Source organism: Patagioenas fasciata, chromosome 1 (genome assembly GCF_037038585.1).
Source record: "Patagioenas fasciata isolate bPatFas1 chromosome 1, bPatFas1.hap1, whole genome shotgun sequence".
Taxonomy (NCBI): domain Eukaryota; kingdom Metazoa; phylum Chordata; class Aves; order Columbiformes; family Columbidae; genus Patagioenas; species Patagioenas fasciata.
Window position 1 is genome coordinate 23859342 of NC_092520.1, and position 21423 is coordinate 23880764.

At 42.6% G+C, this 21423-nt stretch overlaps 1 protein-coding gene across 4 annotated transcripts in view; it reads right to left on the reverse strand.

Annotated features, from left to right (window-relative positions):
* FLT1 (fms related receptor tyrosine kinase 1) overlaps nucleotides 1-20721 on the reverse strand; it is a 119372-nt gene extending 98651 nt beyond the window's left edge. For 3 of the 4 annotated variants that reach the window (XM_065830275.2, XM_071804556.1, XM_071804549.1), the window contains exons 1-3: nucleotides 20388-20721; nucleotides 4530-4626; nucleotides 4007-4227 (exon numbers count right to left, since the gene is read on the reverse strand). In XM_065830275.2, the coding sequence (XP_065686347.2) occupies nucleotides 4007-4227; nucleotides 4530-4626; nucleotides 20388-20445 (376 nt within the window). In that variant the 5' untranslated portion in view covers nucleotides 20446-20721. The remainder of the gene's footprint in view (nucleotides 1-4006; nucleotides 4228-4529; nucleotides 4627-20387) is intronic. The other variant, XM_071804557.1, reaches the window with a different exon arrangement.
* Between the last annotated feature and the right edge of the window lie 702 nt (nucleotides 20722-21423).

Below are 21423 nucleotides of genomic sequence, written 5' to 3' on the forward strand. Positions count from 1 at the left end.
ATATTAAAGCCAAGTACAACTTCCCCATTGCAGCAGAATTAAGGCATTACTCTTGTATATTAACGGCTGAAAGCTGCCTCCATCACAGAAAGTTGCAACACTTCAAATTGAATCAAAGTTTCTTTAAATACTTGTATGGCTTTCCTCTGTCATACCACGGGAACAATCAAAGGCAAGAGATGATGAGAGTAGAGAATGAAGAGAACTTCACATTTTTGAATGAAAGTGAATGAGCTCCAGTAACTGTAAAAGAGTGTCTTGAAGATAACAGAATGAAAGCAGGCAGAAAAAACCAAACCAAACCAAACCAAACCAAACCAAACCAAACCAAACCAAACCAACCAACCAAGCAACAAAACCAAAACAAACAAACAAAACCAAAACAAAACAAACAAAAACAAAAACAAAAACAATAATAAAAAAAAGCTTTAACACTGTCCCCAATCTACATAGGTTTCAAAACAGCTAATAATTTGGTGTTTCTTAAATGTCTTTATTCCATAATTATCCCTTTTCTAGCAGAAAATTCCCCATGCCTCACTCCAATATATGCAGTGAGTGTTCGTTACAAACCTTTCCATTTCACTACTAGGATGGAGTTGCGTAACAAAACAAAGATGAGAAGAGCTTTTAGTCCAAGACAGTGCAGAAATTGGCAAAGAGGCTTTGCTTCATTTCACATTTTTCCCATGGTTTGTGGTGGAAGTCAGGCCATTTGTTTTCTTAGAGCAAAGTCCAAGGTTATTAAGAGAATTAATATCCCTCACTTGATGTCCCAATTTTTGACTAGTGTGTGGTCAAGAATTGCTGCGGCACACACTGTGCACTCGCTGCCCTGAGCGACTCAGTAGTGACCTCTCCAGCTGAAAAAAGGATGGTGTCAGGATTATCTCCTGCATGAGGAGTCACCAGGCTGCTTGTTCCCCAAACATAGGACTTCAGAAATGCTTCAAGTCATCCTGGGACACGTGGGACTTGCAGTCTTCTCAGTGTCCTGCATCTTGGTTTTGTCTATAGAAGATCATTTTCTGTTTTAGCATACATTTATTACTGAACCAAGGGACCTACTGTTTTTTGGGTTTTTTTTAATCCAGTTCATATTCAGTATCACTCTAATTACGGAAATGAATAACATTTTTAAAACAATAAGTGATCACTTCCTGTACAAACAATATCAACTTTCCTGATTCGAATTCTGTGTTTGTAAATAGCAACTATTTGTTCTCATCTGCAGCATGCTAAGACATGGGAAACAGGCACCTCGGTGATCCACATGGAGCTAATATGGGAAATGGATTGACACAACGTCCTGCCACAGGAAACAATAGAGAACTAGGAGGGAGCTGAATTTTACAAATGCTTATTTCCTAAGCACCCACAAATTCATTTAAAATAAAATCAAACTCAAGAAAGCTAGTCTTCACAGAGGATTTTGTTACCCCTGTCTCACACCACTTGAGCCAGATAACTGAATTTTATGCATGTTCGCAAAAACGACGGCATATTAAGAGATTCCTTAAGTATTTTCTTTCCAAATGCTAACTTTACGCGATCAGAAAGGGTGAGTTTTGGTACTCGGTATCTTTTTTCTTTTCAGCCTGTTCAACAATTCTTCCTCAAACTGTACATTTTTGGAGGGCTACTATGTCTTTCCTCACCTTAGAGCAAAGTGACACTTTCAACAAGCATTAAGTGAGCAGTTAGCTTGCAGACTCCCTAATTATCAGTAGTTTTCTCTAACTCTCATATGTGCTTACTAAGACACAATCAACACTTACCTGTTGAGATACTGGTTTTCAATTAAAAGGATTATCAAATTCAGAAAACTAATGTACCAAAGATGCCTAAGCCTGATCCAGGTTTGTAATCTAAAAATTTTACTGCTTTGGCAAGTGAGGTATGAGGAGAAATGTAATCTAACCCTGCCTTCAACAGTGACATCAACATTTAATGACTGAATGTCTTCCCAAAAAAAAAAAGTCAACAAAACCAAGCCATTCAGGTACTCTTCTTTAACTGATTATTGGCAGAGGGGAAGGTGTCAAAAAGTTTTTCTTCTATGGTATGTTTCTCTTCCATCACCATGTGAATTAGGCAGACACCCTTTGTTCATATACATCCGATCGAGGTCCTCTTTCATATGCAAGCTACACATAATCTCAGAAGCAGTGAAGAGCTAGAAAGACTGTCTTTCATTTGTAAAAATTCAGAATCCTGAAAAATTAACACTTTGAACAGGAAAGAGACCAAGAGAACATAAAGGAATCTCTTATAAAGAAGGTTTAGCAGAGAGATTCTCAGGCAGAGTCGCAACCATCCTTGCTCTTCTTGTGTGGTGAATGGAGAGAATTGTGGGTAGATCTCAGCTAGAGATGACATCCAAGGTGGGAGGTTCAAGAAGGTCCCATGATGGGAAACTTGCAAAAATCATCCAAGAAAAATGTATGTTTTACTAGACAGCAGGAAATGTTGCTCACTGAACTGATAACCTACTTTGGTTATGCTTTCATGAGTGTATATATAGTGTGATATCCAGTGAATTATATGAAAATAGTTGGGTGAGAAAAACATTCCACAGTATATTTCATAGAATCATAGAACAGTTTGGCTTGGAAGGGACATTCAAAGGTCATCTAGTCCAACCCCCCACAATGATCAGGGACATCTTCACCTAGATCAGGTTGCTCAGAGCCCCATCCAGCCTGGCCTTGAATGTCTCCAGGGATGGGGCATCTACCACCTCTCTGGGCAATCTGTACCAGTATTTTACCACCCTTATTACAAAAAATTTCTTCCTCATGTCTAACCTGCATCTCCTCTCCTTTGGTTTAAAATCATTGCCACTTGTCCTGTCTCAACAGGCCCTGCTATAAAGTCTGTCCCCATCTTTCTTACAAGCCCCTTTTAATTACTGAAAGGCAGAGGAAGGAAAGCAGGATGAACAGCATGTATTATTCAATAATTCTCAATAAAAAACACACAATAATGGGGGAGCTATCTTATTTTCTAACACTGTAGTGAGAGGTCCATTTCATTCTGTTTTTTCACATTATCAGTCCCACTTTTTGTGTCACAAAATGAAAACAAAGGCTATGTCACTCTGATGTGAACTCGTTAGAAGCAACAGACACATAATTTGGAAAACTTCCAGTTGCACATTCTCTGTAATATGGGCTTTCAAAATCTGTGAATCCTGATAGCTTACATTAATCTATTAATTTTTTCTGTAAAAGTCAAGAAAAACTAAAATAGAAATTTAAATTGAATCCCTAAAGTGTTTATAATGTCTTCTTTTATTATTGTGTCTATTGTATTCAACTGTTCTGAGAAGTGTCTGATTAATATCCTGGAAGAAAAAAGGATCAGAAAGCAATTTTTGTTATAGTCTAACTGACCTAATTCAAGGATTTCCCATACATTTCACAATACTGCTAGCTGAACACAGTTCTCTGTTTAGTTTGATTCCATTTATTCTAGATTTTTTACAAACTGTGTAACATGAACTACAGATTACATTTTTGAATGTGACTTAACAGGTAAGTAGTAATTTTCTACAGCATGAGATAATTCAGTGATCTGGATAGACACCTTTGACATCCTTCAGCTGCCTAGAAATCTATAATCTTAGGTTAAAGTGGATGTGATACTAGATACACAGTTTTCATCAGTCATCATCTGATTCTGTAAGATCTGATTTCTCTGATACCCATTTCACAGTTTCACTTCAAGTCTACTTCCATGTGGAGTTCTGTTTACTGTAGCAAACTGCTTAGACTGGGTCTTTTTCATTCTTCATTTTCTTCCTAACAGATAAAACACTAGCACTTGTATTTGCAAGCTCTGAGAAAGCAAATTGTATACATGAATTGGTAAATTATCATGACATTTTGCAAGGCTGAAAATATCATTCAAATCCCTGAATTCAATCACAGCTGAACTGTCTTATTTATCCATTTTGCTGTACTGAAGTAAAAGTATCAAGAAGTGATAAAAAATACAATCTTACCGTTAATAAATACATAGACCGTAGATTCCTTCTTCTTTTTTGCTGGACTTGTTGGGTATTTGCAGCTATAGTTTCCAGTGTCACTTGCTTGAGTTCTGCTCAAGGTCAGACTGCTGCAGGACTGCTTCCCATTCTTTCCACAGGCATATTTAATTACTTTCAGCCTTTTGCTATCCTTACTTAGAGTTTCAGGCAAAGACCATGAATGAACCATTTCCCCCCTGCAAATACAGATAAGGAAGCTGAAACAATTATGTTGGGCTGCAATTATACAGCTCCAGTTCCCAAGCTTTCTTTTTTATTATATCAGGCTATTTCTGGGGTTCTCTTTTATCTTGTTTTCCAAAAACAACAACAGAAACAACAAAGAACTATTAAACAATTGCTATTGAAGTTCACTCCCCTCCCCCACCTCTCCCCACAACATAAGGTTTCATTTTTTTCTAATTTCAGTTACAAAAAAAGAAAGTGTCAGGTGCATGAACTCCCAGCCAATTTATCAGAATTCAACTCAGTTGGTTACCTGCAGGTGAGATTTAAAGTCTGGCCTGCTTGAACAACGTACTGTATGCCATTTATGCTCAGCTCAGGAACTTTTAATTTTGATGCTGAACTAGATCCTAGAAAAACAAAGGAAAAAAAAAAAAACACATTAACAATGGCAAATCATGCTGTTTCAAATCCACTCACATTTATTATGTTATACTGGAAGGGAAAGCAAAGAAAAGAGGATGTTCCCCCTATCACACATACTCTTTTCCTCTGAGTGAAATCTTGCTGTCCTAGCTGAGGACTGTGGATCTTCCATTAGAATTACTCAGGAAAGAAAGTAGAAATGAAAGTTATGCAAGTTTCGGTCAATAACTTCACTCCCAAATTGTTCACTTAGCATACCAGGAAGAAAACTCAAGACCTGTGGCTACCCATCTAGCCAAGGAAGCATAACCTCAAGCACTACTTGCTGCCTTTCCTTAGAAAACACCACCATGGCAACCCGTTCAATTGGAAGGGTAAAAGTTGGCCACTTCTATAACAAGAGCCACAAGTTGACCTCTAAGATACCAAATTGCCACTCAAACAATTTGCTGCAAAGCTGGAACTGTTCTGAAAGGTGTGAAAGGGGATTAAGGATCTTCCCTTCCTGACTGAGGGTCACAGCACTGTTACCTATGGTCCCTCACTACCTGCAGACTTTCTACCAGTGACGTGGTGTTGAAAGGTAATTGGGCAGCTCAACAATAAATTTTGAGAACAAGTTCAAGGAATCCTCCAGATCAGATTTGCTGCTTATTGAGAAAGCAAGCATGCTAACGTGACTCTGGTCATGGCCAGATCATTATGGTATGGGTGGAGCCTTGGGTGTCAGCATAACATGAGGTAGCTTAGGACACTTGAAAACATCCAGACAGAAGGCAATTTTTAGGAAGTCAATGAAAAAGCCCCATGGTCAGAAGACTAAAGGAACGCAGAACCTTCCATCACATCAGGCCAGCAAGTTCTGGAGAGGCATCTTTGCCCCATAATGGGCTATAGCCACAAAAGCTTTCATGGCAAACAGACAGAAATGCATGTCTTAAAGCTTTAAGAAACAGTCATCCATCCTGTTGCCCTTGCAGTGGCAGCAAATGTTCCAGGAGCTAGGAACATAACAAGCAAATATTTTGAAACAGTGTAATTTGAAAACCAGTTTAAGTCTAAATCCGGACCTGAGTGAAATTTGTGAAGATTTCAGTGCTGTGAGAGGGGAGCATAGAGTACCCCCAGATCACTTTATTCCAAGACAAAGCATTTATTTCTCAACTTAGGAGAGTAGCAGCATCATGTAAACAAGGGTAATATGGACTTTCCAGAAGAACACAGCCAAGTGTAGTTTCAGTTTAGCTATTTTAAGCATTTTGAAGAGGTCCCTGCCACAGCCAAATATGAACAGCTGTATGTACCAACAGTAGAAATATGTGAACCTTATTTAGCTGCTATGGTTCAACCACTAGAAAGGCCTCCCTCTTTCATTGACTATAGAAGGAATTGTTGGACATCAACTCTGGCTGAGATTGGCGACTAAATTTCTCCAAAGTCAATGGCTGCTCCAAATTCAGCAGCTTTCACCCAGTAGAAGATGTAACCACAGATTAGAGGCAGAACGGCAAGAGCTTTGTTCCGAGATGTGGACTTGAACTCCTTCAGTGTGAGAAAGGCCTAGAACCCAAGTCTTCACTTTTGGAGAGAGATGCTACAAGTACAAATACTTTGTACAAGAGGTAAAGGTGCACTGCCCCCATCTGCTGGTTTTGGGAGTCTTTTTTGAGGAGCCAGCTGTACTCCATTTATCAGTATCTCCTACTAATTCCTTATAACATCAGTGGCGACAAGAGATCTATATCAGCTTGCAAGTCTACATAACACAATCCATGAAAAGAAGCAAATAGCTGATTAGATTTTCAAAACTGTTTGCTAGATGCCTTCAGGGACCTGCTTCCCTTCTTTAACAATATAGGAAATGTACAGTGTAACTTTTAACTAATCTTTGGCATCTAAGTTAGTTACATTGATCTACATTTTTCTTTTTAGCCCTGTAAATCTCATTTAAGCTGTGGTTCCAGCAGTTTTCCTGTGTATACCAACATCCATCCCTACTCAAAAGGAGGTTTAAAGGGTACATGTAAGCATAGACATAAATTATTCTATAATAACTCATCTAAACAGGTTTCAAGCAAGAGCATAACAAGTTTTCAGAATAAAGAGGTCCTCTGAACTACACCGCACATATTACCAGAAATTTGAATGTTAATACTGTACAAATATAAAGGCTTCCTCTGTGATTTGTCTAGACAACCATGCTTCTAACTAGAAACAAATATATTCTGTCAGCTGTTAAGAAGGGAGGAAAAAAAGATTCAGCAGATCTTTGAAGAAACAACTTGCTACGCGATGTCTTGCAAACATACATTTTTCTCACCTACTGTTTAAGGATCTGAACTCTGAAATGCTGGGTCTGCCAAATAGCACACTGTGCTTTTATGGGATAGTTCCCCATAGATGCTTACGGTCTATGAGTCTACTCATTTGCAGTTCTGAAAGAATGTTCCTGAAGCTAAACACTGAGAAACTGAGATCAGGGAGCTTCTGTGAAGAGCAACCCAAGCACTTTGTTGAGCGGGTTTGTCAACATCCTCCAACAAAACGATCTGACATTTTCATGAAGCCACTGTATTTGTATTCCTCTTGTCATCCCAGAATTGGAGGCTCACATGCTTTCCCAAGAACATAGAGTTTACATACAGCATTATGAATCTTGTTCCTGACTTTAGAGCCTGGCCTCTGAACTGCCCTTATTTCAGGCTCTAGAAAAGCTGAAAGCATGCAAAGATGTTTACAAACAGGTCAGTATGTATAAAGACCCATTAGTAACAGTCTGCCAGATGAACCTGTCGGAATCAAAGCTTATCTGCTAGAGCCAAGACAAGTAGGTTACTTCAAGTGTAAAACTGACTGAAAGGTGGAAAATCCAGGTGAGTGACAGGTTCTGAAAACAAGGCAGGTCTGTAGTGCCTGATCACGACTGAAGTGCTGAGTGCTTGGCTTTGCTCAGCACCAGCACCCACAGCAGCACCGGCACCAGCACCCTGCCCAGTAACAGCACCAGCCGTGCAGCACCATGCTGCCACCTGACCCATGCTGAGACCAGGAAGCCAGCCCTGGGAGTGTGGGCTGAGCTTATTTTCAGAGTGTACCAAAGGTGAAAGCAAGAAAACATTAGAAATGTTGCAGACTTTTCTCTTGATAACTCTATGGTGATATAAGCAAAGATATAAGCACGTCTGCACAAAAATCTCAAGATCTGTCTTAAGTATACAAAACAAGGCATCCTGGAAGCCTCTATCTCAGAAGATCTGACTAAGAGTTATTAAAACCAAACAAACAAACGAACAAAAACAAAAAAAACACAAACAAAACCACCAAATCTTTTCACCCCATCCTGCAGGCAAAAAAGAAACCCAGATAGACTGGATACAAATTGAAGCTTTTGCCCTTTTACTCTTATTACGTATATCTAAAAGACATTGTAGTATTTGTAAATATTTTGGGTGGGATCTTAGGGTGTGCTTAGTGTTTGTCTAACTTTGCTCCCATTGATATAAGACAAAGTTTCTTCATTGATCTCAAGTATATTTTAGACACTTAAATCCAGTAATCTATCATATTAATATTCAAGACCTAATGTCAGTGTATTTGGCATGAAATATCAGATTTGTTATGTATTCATTCATTTAGTTTTTCACTGACAAAAAATGAAGTAAAAGATCTTATTTCAAGCCAATACTGTTGCTTTTACAAGTCTGCAAGACAGTGCTCTACCAGCAAGATGCTAAGCCTTGAAGAAAAATAGCTTTATTTCACATCCTATCTATTCATGGGTCATTAGCTTCCTTACTTTTTTAAATGCTTCAAAACTAACGCAGATTACAAACGCAATAGAGTTTGACATGCTTACCAGAAAAGAAAAAGGAAGAAGAATAGCACGGAAATTCCTACTGTCAATATTTAGAAGCAGATTATGTCTTCTATGTACCTTCTCTGGGCATTTTACTTGACACTGTCTTTTCTGAAGGGTCATGGCTCAACAGGACACGTTCACTTATCATTGTGCCTGTCACTAAGCGACCGTCAGCAGCCTACCCTCACACTGACCTACATTGAAGGGTGCAACTGCTTTTCATGTGATAACAAGAGAACTAATTAATCCTGATAACTGAGGAATCTCCTCCTATAAGGAAAGGGGTGAGTTTTTTGGTATATTCTATTTGTTTCTGAAGGTTTATTAGATATATTGGAAAGTCAGTCAACAGGCCTGCTTAATGAATGAGCAAACCTTAATTTAGATCACAAAAGTTAACCATTCCATAAGGGAAGGAGAATATATGTATATATATATGTATATGTATATATATATTTTTTTTAAGAAAGTAGAAGGCATAAACCGTAATTTGCAAAGGATGAGAAGAACAAACATTCTTCAGTTATTTTCTGCCTTGCAAAGAAGGCAATGCTCTTCCTGAACAAAGTAAACAAAAATTTCACAGAATCATAAAATATCTCAACTTGGAAGAGACCTGTAAGGATCATTGAGTCCAGCTCCCTGCTCCTTGCAGGACTAGACACTGATTTCAAGTAATTTAAAAAAATAAATGAACATGCATATTTTTTTCCAATATGATGTGTTAGTTCAGTTCTACAGACATCTGAGTAATCATGCACACATGATCAATCTTCCACTGATTTTAGCTAAAACTCGATTTCTCTTAAAAGGATAGATGCGCTGAGCTTAAAATTGGGAACAAATTCTGGACTATGATACCCATTCTGATTTTTTCCAGGTTTTAATTTTAAATTTCTTTTTATACACTGTGAATTTCTGTTACTTGTGACCAAAGAAAGTCAAGCCAAAAGCTAGCCTTAGTTTAAAAAAAAAAATCTGTATTAGAAGTTATCAGAAATTTTTTTGAAGTTAACAGATCTTTTACTTTTAAAGTCTTTTTCGTAAGTCGAGGCTGAGTGGCTCTCTTCCAACCACTCCAATTATCTTGAACATTTTGACTAACCTTTTCTCACCTGCACAATGAGATGTTAAGGAGAATGATCAGTTTATTTTTGCAATTTCAGTGTATACAAAGAATCTGACCTTTTGGGTTTAAAGTGCCATCTGCGGGCAATAAAGTTATCCATCATGAAGTAATTGTTTCAGTCATTGTTGGATTTGCACATGTTTTAAGGCTTGTTAAACATAACTGATGCTTTGTGGTTTTTACCATCAAATATAATTTTCTCCTGATTCAAACACGTGCAGCAAAAGATGTATTTTGTGAAGGATGCTCCTCAACTGGAAAGAAAGTGCAAGTGATTTCTTAATAGTATCTTCATCTCTCTGTGCTCCTTAAAATACAGGTCATTCAGTTCAAATACAGCCTAGGACTTTATTCTTGCTTATGAGCATTTCCTTATGAGTCATCCCACTGAAGGGAACAGAAATACCCACATGTATGCAATTAAGAAGCAACTGCAGAATCTGGCCAAAATGCTCAGGAGCGTGGTAGTACCCGGCCTGTTGACCTTCAGTGCATCTCTGGTGACATGAGCTGACTCCAATCTGCAATAGCACCTTAGCCAGAACATGAGCACCAGCAAACCTCATATGGGATATAAGTCTTTACTCCATTTTGTAAAGAAACTTGACTTACCAGTAGTTGTCATTATTTCAGAGCTCTTCCTAACAAGATGTTGCATTACCATATCTTCTAAAAGGACTTCAGAGCATTCCTTAAGTAAACATAACCCTTTTTTTGATCAAACATTTGTACCTATCCATAGCAATTTCAATCACAGCGTTACACCAAATCACTCTATTTTAAAAGACAGACAGAAAAAGGAATTTGTGGTAAACTCTGAAGAGCCGTTTGAAGTTTCAATTTATGTCTGACCGTAAGGAGGAATATTGACCAATAGGTCAATATTAATCAACACTGAGATTCTCATCAGCATCAATACTTGCATTTATAAGACAAGAAAACTTTTAGGCAGAGTTGCCTCAAAATTTGGATGGTGACTAGAAACATTTTTTTTTTTCCTTCTCAAAGTATGAATGTCTGGCTTGGTTCTGCCACAGAACCAGAAGAAGAGATCGCCCTAGATAATGAAGCTTTCTATAGTACTTCTGTGACTGCTGGTGGCTGGAAAGAACCACTACTGGAAGAAGACACTCTTCTATCTCCATGGCAGCAATAGTCCCCATCTCATCTATGTCGCCTGGGTTAATAATGCTCAAGCATGGGCAAAGCAGGCAGCACAGTCTGGTTTCTGAGGTAAAAGCACCATCTCTATCACCTGTACTGAGAAACAACCTCCAGGGAAGACCTACAGTACCAAACCATGAGCCACTCCAAGATTCAAAGCAGTATCTCTGAGTCTTTCAGATGCCATCTAGGGTCCCAATTCTAAAGGAGACCTCACAGTCCTTCATACATCTAATTTCACACCACTTCTCTGAAACAAATCCAAGCTTCACACCTGGAGCCTGCAGAAAAGAAACTAGGACAGCTGATCTGCAAGAGAGCAAGGAAGTGTGCCTTTGTCCCAAGTTGATGTTCACAACTGGCCAGATGAGCAAGCTCATGATGTGACACAGCAAAATGTAACCACTATTTCTGTCAAAGCAGAACTTTGCAGAGCAATTTATGTTCATGGGGACTTTCACAAGCTAACAGATGCAGGTCTTTGGACTTCAAGGTAGCTTTGTCCCTATTTCCTGTTGACTCGTGTGCATGACAGAAACACACTCAGTGCAGAAGAAGCGGCTCAAACTGTCTCACTCCTCAATGGATCTATCACTCACACATGCCTCTGCTGTGACCAAAAGAATTGGTTTGTCACTTTCAGGTCCAGAAGGGACATTCTGATTATGCAGTCTGGTGTTCTGCAATGCATACCCAACAATTTCTGGATCAAATGCTTAAATCTTATTCATCTCAACTATAATTTGAAAATTTAAAGTACCATTAGGACATAACAGCCAGCCAAGAAAATGGATAGGTTACTGGATGAGAAAGCTGGGCTGCTGTGTGATACAGCATCGTAATAGAGTCTGAACAGCATAACGTTTATCACAGTAGATTAGAAGAGTCCTGAACAGACAAATATGCCTTGACCCTGACTCCATGCCCTGGAATAAAAAATCAGTCATCAGGGTAAATGGTTATGTTACTGCCCAAGAAAGGCCTTCACAGGACAGAAAATTGTGTATGTCTATCATACGAGCAAGTTTGTCCTTCCTCTCTGAGTTCTGGGTCTCAGAGTAAGTGATAATGTATTTACTATCTGTGTGGGTTTGCGGTCCCTAGATGTGTATGCACACTGATACAAGATTAAATGCTATAGAAGCAAAGCATAACATGCAGTAGCTAAAAATGGAGCAAGTACAATTCTAATAGCACTTCATTAATACTTCTGAGCACTACACACTACCATACCACTATGGTCAATAGCTGCAAATGTAAACAGATATGTATTTCCCAAATAACTGCCAAATATTTTGCCAGTATTTGCACTAGCTAAGTCAGGCTATACTTAGAGAAGCCTGTGATAAAGCCATTGTATTAAATAGCAGGGAGTTTTGTTAATAAAAAAATGTAGATATAGAAATTTAACAGACTTAAATCATGGTTGGTTATTTGAAATCAATCCGGCTTCAGTTATTACCAATTGAAATTGCTACCAATTCCCATCATACCTGGACAGCCAAGGCCATGCAGTTCAATGGGCTGTGCCCATGCAACACTTGCTTGAAAGCACTTGCTTCACAAAACATTGTGTCCTTTCTGCCCTAAAGTCACCAGATGACTTTTGTGCATGAGCACGGGCACTTTACATAATGCCAATTAAAAATAACTTTCAAAATTCAACATTCAGAAACCTGACAGTAAAAAATAGTAATAATTTAAAAAAAAAAAAAATCTTTGTTACCTCTTTTGTCCATCCAATTTTAATAAGTCTAGAAACTCAGCATCTGAAATGAGCACCTTTGCCAGCATCTAGCCTGGTGAAGGCGCTCATTTAACTAGCTATATAAGGAGAAAGCAATTACAGAGAAGATGTAAAACCAGCCATAATTGCAAACCTATTAGTTCCCATTGAGTATATGAAACTGAGAATGAGTATTGAAATGTACAGTCTAACACCTCCATTATGAACCCTCATAGGATCATCGCTTTGGTAAAACAGACCAAGGGAGAAAAACACATACATATATGGTGTGCATTGAGAAAAGCAAGAGAAATATCACAGTTGTTTTCACGTTAGTCTGGTGAATTCTCAGCTCAAAGAAAAAGGTCTGCTGAGGCTGTTCTCAGAAACGAGAGTTTATAGCAGAGCTAGACTGTAGTGACACCTTCACAACCATGTTCTTTATAGGTCCATGTGGCTCTCAGGCCCCTCCACCTCCACATGCCTGTGCCTACCCCTCTGGGGAGCCCCTGCTCAGACCATTGCAGATGAGAGCTGGTTGTGACTGCATCATCTAGCCATCCAAAAGTGACCCTATGAGAGCAGCCATAGGCATTTACCCAGGAGCGTGGTTTCACACCTCACACGCATGACTAAGCCTGTGCTGCATACAGCAGTGTAGGTAGCCCTACCCTAATCACATCCATGAGTCACCAGATCTACTTGATCACTTAATGACACATGTCAGCAATCACTGCACCTCTGCTCCAGTTCCACTGTGGCAAATCCCAGCACAAAACCATCCATTATATATTTCTGAGAAAAGTTTATACCATTAACTAGCATAGCAGGGAAGTGTTGATATGGCATAAAGAGAAAGCAAGCACATTAGAAACCAGCACAAAAATAATTTAGAATTCCTATATGGAGGAATTTTCCTGAGCAGATTAAATTTCTTTATCAACTTGATAATTCAAATTTGCTGCAGATTCCCTGGCAGGACAAATTAAACAATATAATAGGACTGAATTGGAAGATTGCTTCATATACATAGACAAACTACCTACTTGGCAGTAACCTGCCAGCTCAGACAGCAACGCAGACTTGTCAAATACATCTGAGGCTGTTCATCAAGCTGTGCACAACAAAATAAATTAGGAAATATATATGTATATTAAAAAAAAAAAAGTAAAACAAAGTTGCAGGTTTTCTACTTTGCTGAAGGCTGCCAGTTATTATTTCAGATGCTGCATCATTATGGCTGAACTGTCCTGTAATGCTCCAAGGCAAAAAAGAAAAAAAAAGACGAAGTCATAAACTGACTTTCCATCCACCCTACTTAAACCTATAAAACAGAGCTATAAGCAATGGTCTTAGGTTCAAAACAAGAGAAAATAACTAATGTGATACAATAACTTAAATGACAGAGGTGAGAAGAGCCAGAATGGTCTGCACAGAGGATTCCCTTGCAATGCCCCAAGAGGCTAAACACATTCTGCAGTCAAGTGGCATCTAAACAACCATGTCTACAGTAGGTGCACACGCAGAAGGCTTTTGGCAAGCTTTCCTATGTCTCATTTTATGTTGGGAAATTATAATCATTAATGCTTATAAAACACATTAGGGTGAATGTTAATTACAGCACGGCATGAAGCAAAGGTGGGTTTTCACCTCAAATGCTGCCAGCACAACAGAAGAAAATTCTCTGTATTATACATTATAATGTCATTTAATCCCACTATGTTATATCTGTTTGCCATAAATGTAGACAGCACCTAATCTTTGGTGGACGCTCATTTTAGTTTCTTTTACCCTCAATCCCATGGTTTCTTAGTAAATAATAGTAGATTTTAGATCATACTACAAAAAAAATTTCCTCTCTGGAGAATTTTATCAGATAACTGCTTCCTGCAAGGTTCCTTGAACCTCCCCTGAAGATCAGATGTTGGACACTGCCGGAGACACGACACAGAGCTAAACAGAGCCCTTATCCAGTTCAGGATGGCAACTCTCACACTTCTGTTAACATTAGCCCACAGTCATCCTGAGGAGAGGTTTTTCCACAGAGGAACGACAATGGGAACAAAAGGGGCAAATTCCTTCACTCTGTGGCAGGGAAGAATCCCACAGGAAGGACGCTTAAGTGAACTATGTGAAATTGTGAAATGTCTCTCTTCAAACGCCCTCACACTCGTCTCTCGCCGCTCCCCACGCACTAAGCAGGGGGTCCTGTTCCCAGAGCACGGGCTTCCCAAAGGAACTTCTTTGGAGCAGAGACATCTGTTCAGGGGTCCCTGGCTCTGCGAGAGCCACTGTGCCCTATCCACTCTGCTCCCGCTTCCAGGCACAGCACGGAAATAATGTCACTGCATTGCCACAGCATCTTCAACCCACTGGAGTCCTAGAAACAGCTTCCTTCTAACTATTTCTCCATCCATCAGCTGCTTTCATGGCAAAAAACACCTTGTTTCAAGGCTGTAGCTCCAAACAAGGGAATGTGACTTAAAAGGGATGCATTTAGGAGTGCTTAGTGCCACGTATCAGTGAATGTTGGAAGAGTAGCCCCCAACATCTAGAAAAGTATTGGACCCATGCAAACAGTCATCAGTGTCAATCCCACCATGCTGGATTGTGCTCTGTCTGAATGTGTTACAGGGATGACTTAACATTGTGGATATGGATGAATTGATTTTCTTACTGAAAATCAACTGGGATTTGATGGAAAAACAACAGAGTGTAAAATTGGGTCATCATAAACGTGAACCTTTTGTCCCTCCATTAACAGAAACAAAAAAAATGTCTGGGAGAGATGATGAATAAATCACTTAATCGTTTCTACTAGCATCTATAATGGTCTTGAACAATACAGATGCATCAGAAACAAAAACATCTTCCTCTTCATCTCAGGCCAGCACATTTCCAGCCACCCTAACATGAAAAAAAAGAAAAAAACAAACAAAAAACCACAACCCAAACACCAACAAACAAGATTTCATGCAGAAGAAACAGTCAGTCACACTCCCAGTCCAAGTTTCTCCATACATCTCAATGGCTCAAGACTTAAGTTTCAGATAGAAACTTGGCTTTGGAGAGAGCTCCAATGCTTGCATTTTCAGCTTTCAAACTGCTGTTTGCAGCACATCTAACTTTTTATTTTAACCACCAGGATTTATGCTGTGCTGACCTCCAGCTGTGGGGGAATGAAACTGAACTTCTCTATCTTGATAGAAAAAAACTGTGTGGGCACCTTTCTGACAATCCCTAGACTAATTTTAGGATGAGAAATTCTCACACAGTGGTTCAAGTAATTTGGCCAATCCTAGCTGGGACTGCTTGGGAAATGCTATTTCTCAGTTCTGGGTATGTGTGTAGTAAGGATGCATCACAAGGACAGAAAGAAAGGAGCCTGGTGCAGTCCATGGGTGGAATTCATACTCAAATAGGCACAGAAACATTTCCGCACGTTCTTACAAATATTGATGAGGAAAAAAGAAGATAATTCTGGGAGGAAAGTGAGATCCGAAGATAAAGCATGTCGGTGGACAGAGCATTTGGCTTCTTGAAGGTCTCACACCAATAGGAGAGACTTGTCTCCACAAGCAGAGGTGGCTGTGGTAGCTGGGCATCCTACACTTCATGGCAAAGCTCCTCTTCCAGCATCGGTGCTTTCCACTCCCTGCAGGACTGCAGCAGGAGATTCCAACCCCTAACTTTGGGGGATTCAAAGGAACAATTTGGCTGATAAAACCCCACCACAGCCCCACTGGACACAAACTTCTGAAACACCAAACCTTAACCCTCATCTGCTGAACTTCTTCCTTTCCCAATCTCAGTCGGACGTGAAAAGTAGCGACTTGATTAACATTGTGCTTGAAGTTTCCAAACCACATTAAAGTGTAAGGACTCAGCAACTGTCCTGCAAATCTGGAGCATTTCCTTTTCTCCTATACACCCACACAGTGTGAAGGGCTACTGGTTTCAGTCTTTGAAGCATCTCGCAAAAAATAGGCTCAATTTTTTTGCTACCGTTCACACGTTTAAAAAAAAAAAAAAAAAAAATCATCACCAAAGGAATCCTCAAATCTCCTGAAAAACAATTTGTTACAGTTTTAATGTATTTGGTGCTTCTGGATAGAAAGATATTTATTGCATACAGGCCAAGTCGTGATTTCCTCACACATGAACCATACTTCTCAAGGATGCTAGCTAAGACCAAAGGAATTGCTCCAGATTTAGACCAGCTCTAAGTGAGTGAGATCCAGCTTTGTGTAGGACATATGAGTGGAACTGATGTAAGTGATTTTCTTTAGCAATGCCCGAAACTTTGGTATTTAAACCCCATATACATATTTTTTTAAAGCCTGTATTATATGGTGGGGTCTAATTCTTCTACCTTGTATGAATGTTGTCTGGAATTTTTAAAGGAGTCCTTTTTCCATGAAGATCCATAAAATGCAGTAAACACATTTTTTCTAGAGTCTGTTAAGATCTCGAGCCCTAATTGCAAATTAGACAGCTGTAGCTGTGTGTTGGTGCAGCTGTTTCAACTGAGTACTCAAACCAAACCGAAACATTAATGTATGAACTTCTAACTAAATAGCACTTTCAGAGAAGTCATGTTAGTTATTGTAAGAAATTAACCTCAGCACTGATTAGATTTGACCTGTAATTCCTTTCTTCATTTTTTCCAGCTGACCATGAAATTGAAAAGTCCATCATTCCCTGTGGATTTTTATTATCTAGTTCTAACTGGAATAACTGAGATTTGTATGGCACTATTCACAGATAAGGTTGTAACAGAGTCCATTTACCTTGTAGCTGCTAATTGTGAGGTATTGCTTCTGTGTGAACAGCTGGAAATAAAGCCAAATTATCTGCTTATGTTTCTGGAATTGTGACCACATAGCCCTTGATCCAAATTGTGGAATCTGATCTTTTCAGGGTTTAAAGCCAGTCCTTCACATTCCCAAACGCTATCAATTAAAATTATCACACAAAGGAGATCAAACCTGAATGAGGCACCAACATTTTCATATTGACCATTATGTATATAGTCTTCAGCACAAATGCATGTAATATAATTTGTGGAGTAAATATACACAAACTATAAATGAAACACATGCAAGTACTATGCAAAAGACAGACAAAAATCTTGTTCTTTCCCACAATAGCCAAAATATGCATGTGCATAGAAATACAAGAGGGCTGAAGTCTCCAACATCTACACGTTAAAGAAACGTCATTTCTTTAACCTCATTTTTCAAATGGGAACTCTCATGGCTTGTATGTTGCATGTTGCTTTGAGGAAATTTAAATTATTAAATAGACATAGACAAGCTAAAATACCTCCTCCTGTCCCTTCCTTTTGAAGCTCTCTGTAGTAACTCCTGAGCCAGTGACTATTTCTGTGAATCTCCTCCAGTACCTGTCAGTAAATGGAAGGTCAACAGACACCCGCAGAGACTGAATTACAAGATCAGACCACATAGCAGTGGTGAATCTAGTTTCATCAAGAACACTTGAAATGGGAATTGCTGGACAGCCTGAGTAATAGTTTCAGTTAAACAGTCAGTGAAGGAGGGTGGAAAGGGAAGAAAAGCATAGGGAGGTGCATGGTAGAAAACACCCCACCACTCCACCAATAACTTTGAAATGCTCTGTGCAAATGCAAGTACTGAGAGTTCTACCAGCGACCCAGAAGAGATCAACCTGTATGGGATGTCCAAATAAAGCAAGGATGATTTTTGTAAAAATAAAAAAAAATAATAATAATAATTTAAAAAGTCTAAATTCTGATTTGGACCACAACCTCTTGTAAAAAACCGGTTGTAAAACTACTTGGCCAAACTACAGAGAAGCATCTTTGCAGTGCCTACTGCACCTGAGCCAACCGTGGGATGTACATCCCTGCAGCCCAAAACCCAGAGCACCAGGTTTTCCTCTAAACAAGCCAAGTTTTTCCCATTGGAATTGGTCTAGGGTGCACATGTCCCTGACAGTCGCTGGAACAGGAAGGTGAACCAAGGTGTCTCACAGGCCCTCTCACTCACAGAATCCACCTTCTCCCTGGGCAGTGGGTTTGTCATGATTTGCACAATGGAAAACCTTTCCGACCGGAAAGAGGAAGCCAGTCCCCCAGCATAGCTGGCCACTACAGGAGCCCATGTGGGAGCTGAACGCCGAAGTTCAAGCTGAAGCTGTGAAGGAAGCTTGGCAAAGATTTGAACCCACATTTCCTGTGTCCAGGGAGAGTGTCCCGTTCCTCTGCCTATTTCATCCTGGGCAAAAGAACCTCCTTGGCAGAGACAAATAATCTGAGGAAGTTAGCACTTTCTCGGAGAGAAGAAAGGGGGAAAAAAAAAAAAGGCAAAAACAAACAAAAAAAAAAACCACCCAAAACCACAACAAACTATGTATCTATATCAAAGGACTAAATCAGCACTTCCCGAGCAGAAAAACGTCTCGTCGGAGCGGTCCCGCCAGCTCTCCTCCCGGCCAGCCTCGGGACGCAGCCGGCAGCACGAGCATCGCCCGGGGAGCGCCCAGGGAGCGCCACGCCGGGGCTGTTCCCGCAGGCACACCGGGCACCGCGCCACGCCGGGGTTGTTCCCGGGGGCACGGCGGCACCGCGCTGTGGCTGTTCCCGCGGGCACACCGGACACCGCACCACGCCGGGGCCGTTCCCGCGGACTCAGCAGTGCGGAGCAGCCCGAGCCCTTGGCCACTCGGGCGGCGGAGTGTGGCGGGTCGGCTGACCGCAAAAACGCGGCGCTGCGCGGCCACTGGCCTTGGCGCGAACCCTGGGGAGAGCTCGGGGTTTTTGTTGCCCACGAGGAGTTAGCTCTGGCTCCCAGACGGCCTCCGGGACCGATGATGCTGCGCGGAAGCTGCCCGCGTCCCGAGGAGCACCTGGGAGCCCCGTGCAGGACACGGGGAGCCCTGGGCACGGAGGGGTTGCGGGATCCCCGATCCGCACCGGTGAGCAGACCCACAGGTCTGTGGCCCTGCGGTGCGATGAACCCACCAACGCGAGACCAGATCGCATACGACCCCCATGCATCCCTGCTCACAGGTGATCAGCAACCCAGTGCTGGGACGCGCTGCCCACCACAATCCTCCAGCACAGGAGGGCCAGCTCTTCCCTCAAAGTAAAATGAAACTCGATTAAAAAAAGTTAATCTGCACTGATCCACTCCGGCACAAGCACCGGCAGGCACCGAAGAGCAACTCCATCCCTCTCTCCAGAGAGACTCACGCCTGGAACCCACGCGGCCAGCCCCGCAGGCAGCCCCGACTGATGCTCCGCAGTCCCGGGCGAGAGGCAGCAAGACCTGAATTTTTGAGAAGGAAACGGGCACCTTTTCCACTTCAAGGGCGGAACTGTGAGAGGCTGAACCCACATGGAAACAAAGTATGGAGGAGAAAAGCCTGCCCTGGAGCTAAAACATGCCTTCTTTCTGTGATGCACCGGTTCGGACCTCTCCCGGAACAGCTGTCCCCCGTGCCCAGGAGAGGGACGGCTCACCGCCGGCACCGCCGCCTTGCCCAGAGGAGAGGAGGCACGGCAGCTCCGCACTCCCGCCAGCTCCTAGGGCTCTGCTCTCGGGCGCTACCGGGGCACAGCCCCGGGAATCTGCAGACTACCGACCGCTCGGGACGCGGCGTTTCGCGACTCTGAAAAGCGGGGTCGCTTCTCCCGGTCCTGCCCATAGGAGAAGGGTGGAGAGGAGGCAGGTGCCCGCCAGCTCCAGCCAGCAAGCCGGATGCAACAGGGCCAGTCAGGGGCACGGGAGACGCCGCCGAGAAGGCACATCGCTGGGGACACGTCGCGGAGACCCCGGCGCAGAGCGGGGGCTGGATGGGCCAGCGGGTCCCGGCGGACCCTTACCTGCGAGCAGGAGGGCGGCTCCCAGCAGCACGGTCCCTGAGAGGAGCTGGCGGGGCATGGTCCTGCCCGCGGGAGCGCAGGGCTCTTCCCCTGCCGACGGCAGTGAGGCAGAGGCGCCGGCTGGGCTCCGACGGGCTCTCCTCGGTCTCAGACTCCTCCTGCGGTGGCTGAGATAACGGCGTAGAGCGGTGCGGGATCCACATCCAGCAGCCTCTAAGCCCTCCCCTACTCGGCCCGGCCCGCGGAAAGGGAGTGTCCGCTGCGAGCTGCCCTGCCAGCTTCACCTCTCGCGGACATCAATTACCAGCCAGCTCCAGCCCCGCTGATTTATAACTTCTTCATCCCTCACCGCGAACCCCTCCGCCCCCACGGCCCACATCCTCCGCCGGGAGCACGCCCTCCCCGAGACGCGTCCCCCGCCCGCTCGCCGGTGGGCACAGCGTTGCTTCCCCGCACGTCTCCCGGTCCCCGCGGAGCCCGGCCATGCCCTCCCACCGGAGCCCGACACTGGGGAGTTTCCAGCCACCGGGGGCGCAGAGCTGCAGGGGCGGGGAGCGGGGTTCGCCGCATGCCGCCGGGCTCCTCCAGGGAAGGCGCGCACCGGACCCGCGAGTCCCGGACCAAAGGCTGAGAGCAGACTCCCTCTCCTGCTCTACAAGAAGACCCCGCCAGAGTCGCGTCTTGTCGCCGGCTCCTGGTTCGTGGGTCAGGCCAGGTCGGTGCAGTGCAGCCTTTCCCTGGCTGCCAGGCACGATGCTCAGAGCGCCCCAAAACGCTGCCTGTTCCCCGGGGCTGCTCTCCCCGCCTTCCCTGGGGAGGGGACTGGGGGGCAGCCTGCTTTATGCGTGGTCTGACCCAGACCAGCATGGGTCCCCTGCCAGCATCACTGAGTGGTCAGAGGAGGGAAGCCAGAGAACAGCAGCATTGGCTAAGAATGCTCCAGGAGTCTGCCCTGCTAGTGCTGCTACTGACCTTCACTGACCCTCTGACATCCAGGACTACCCTAGAAATATATTTCTTCTCTCTATACACTTAC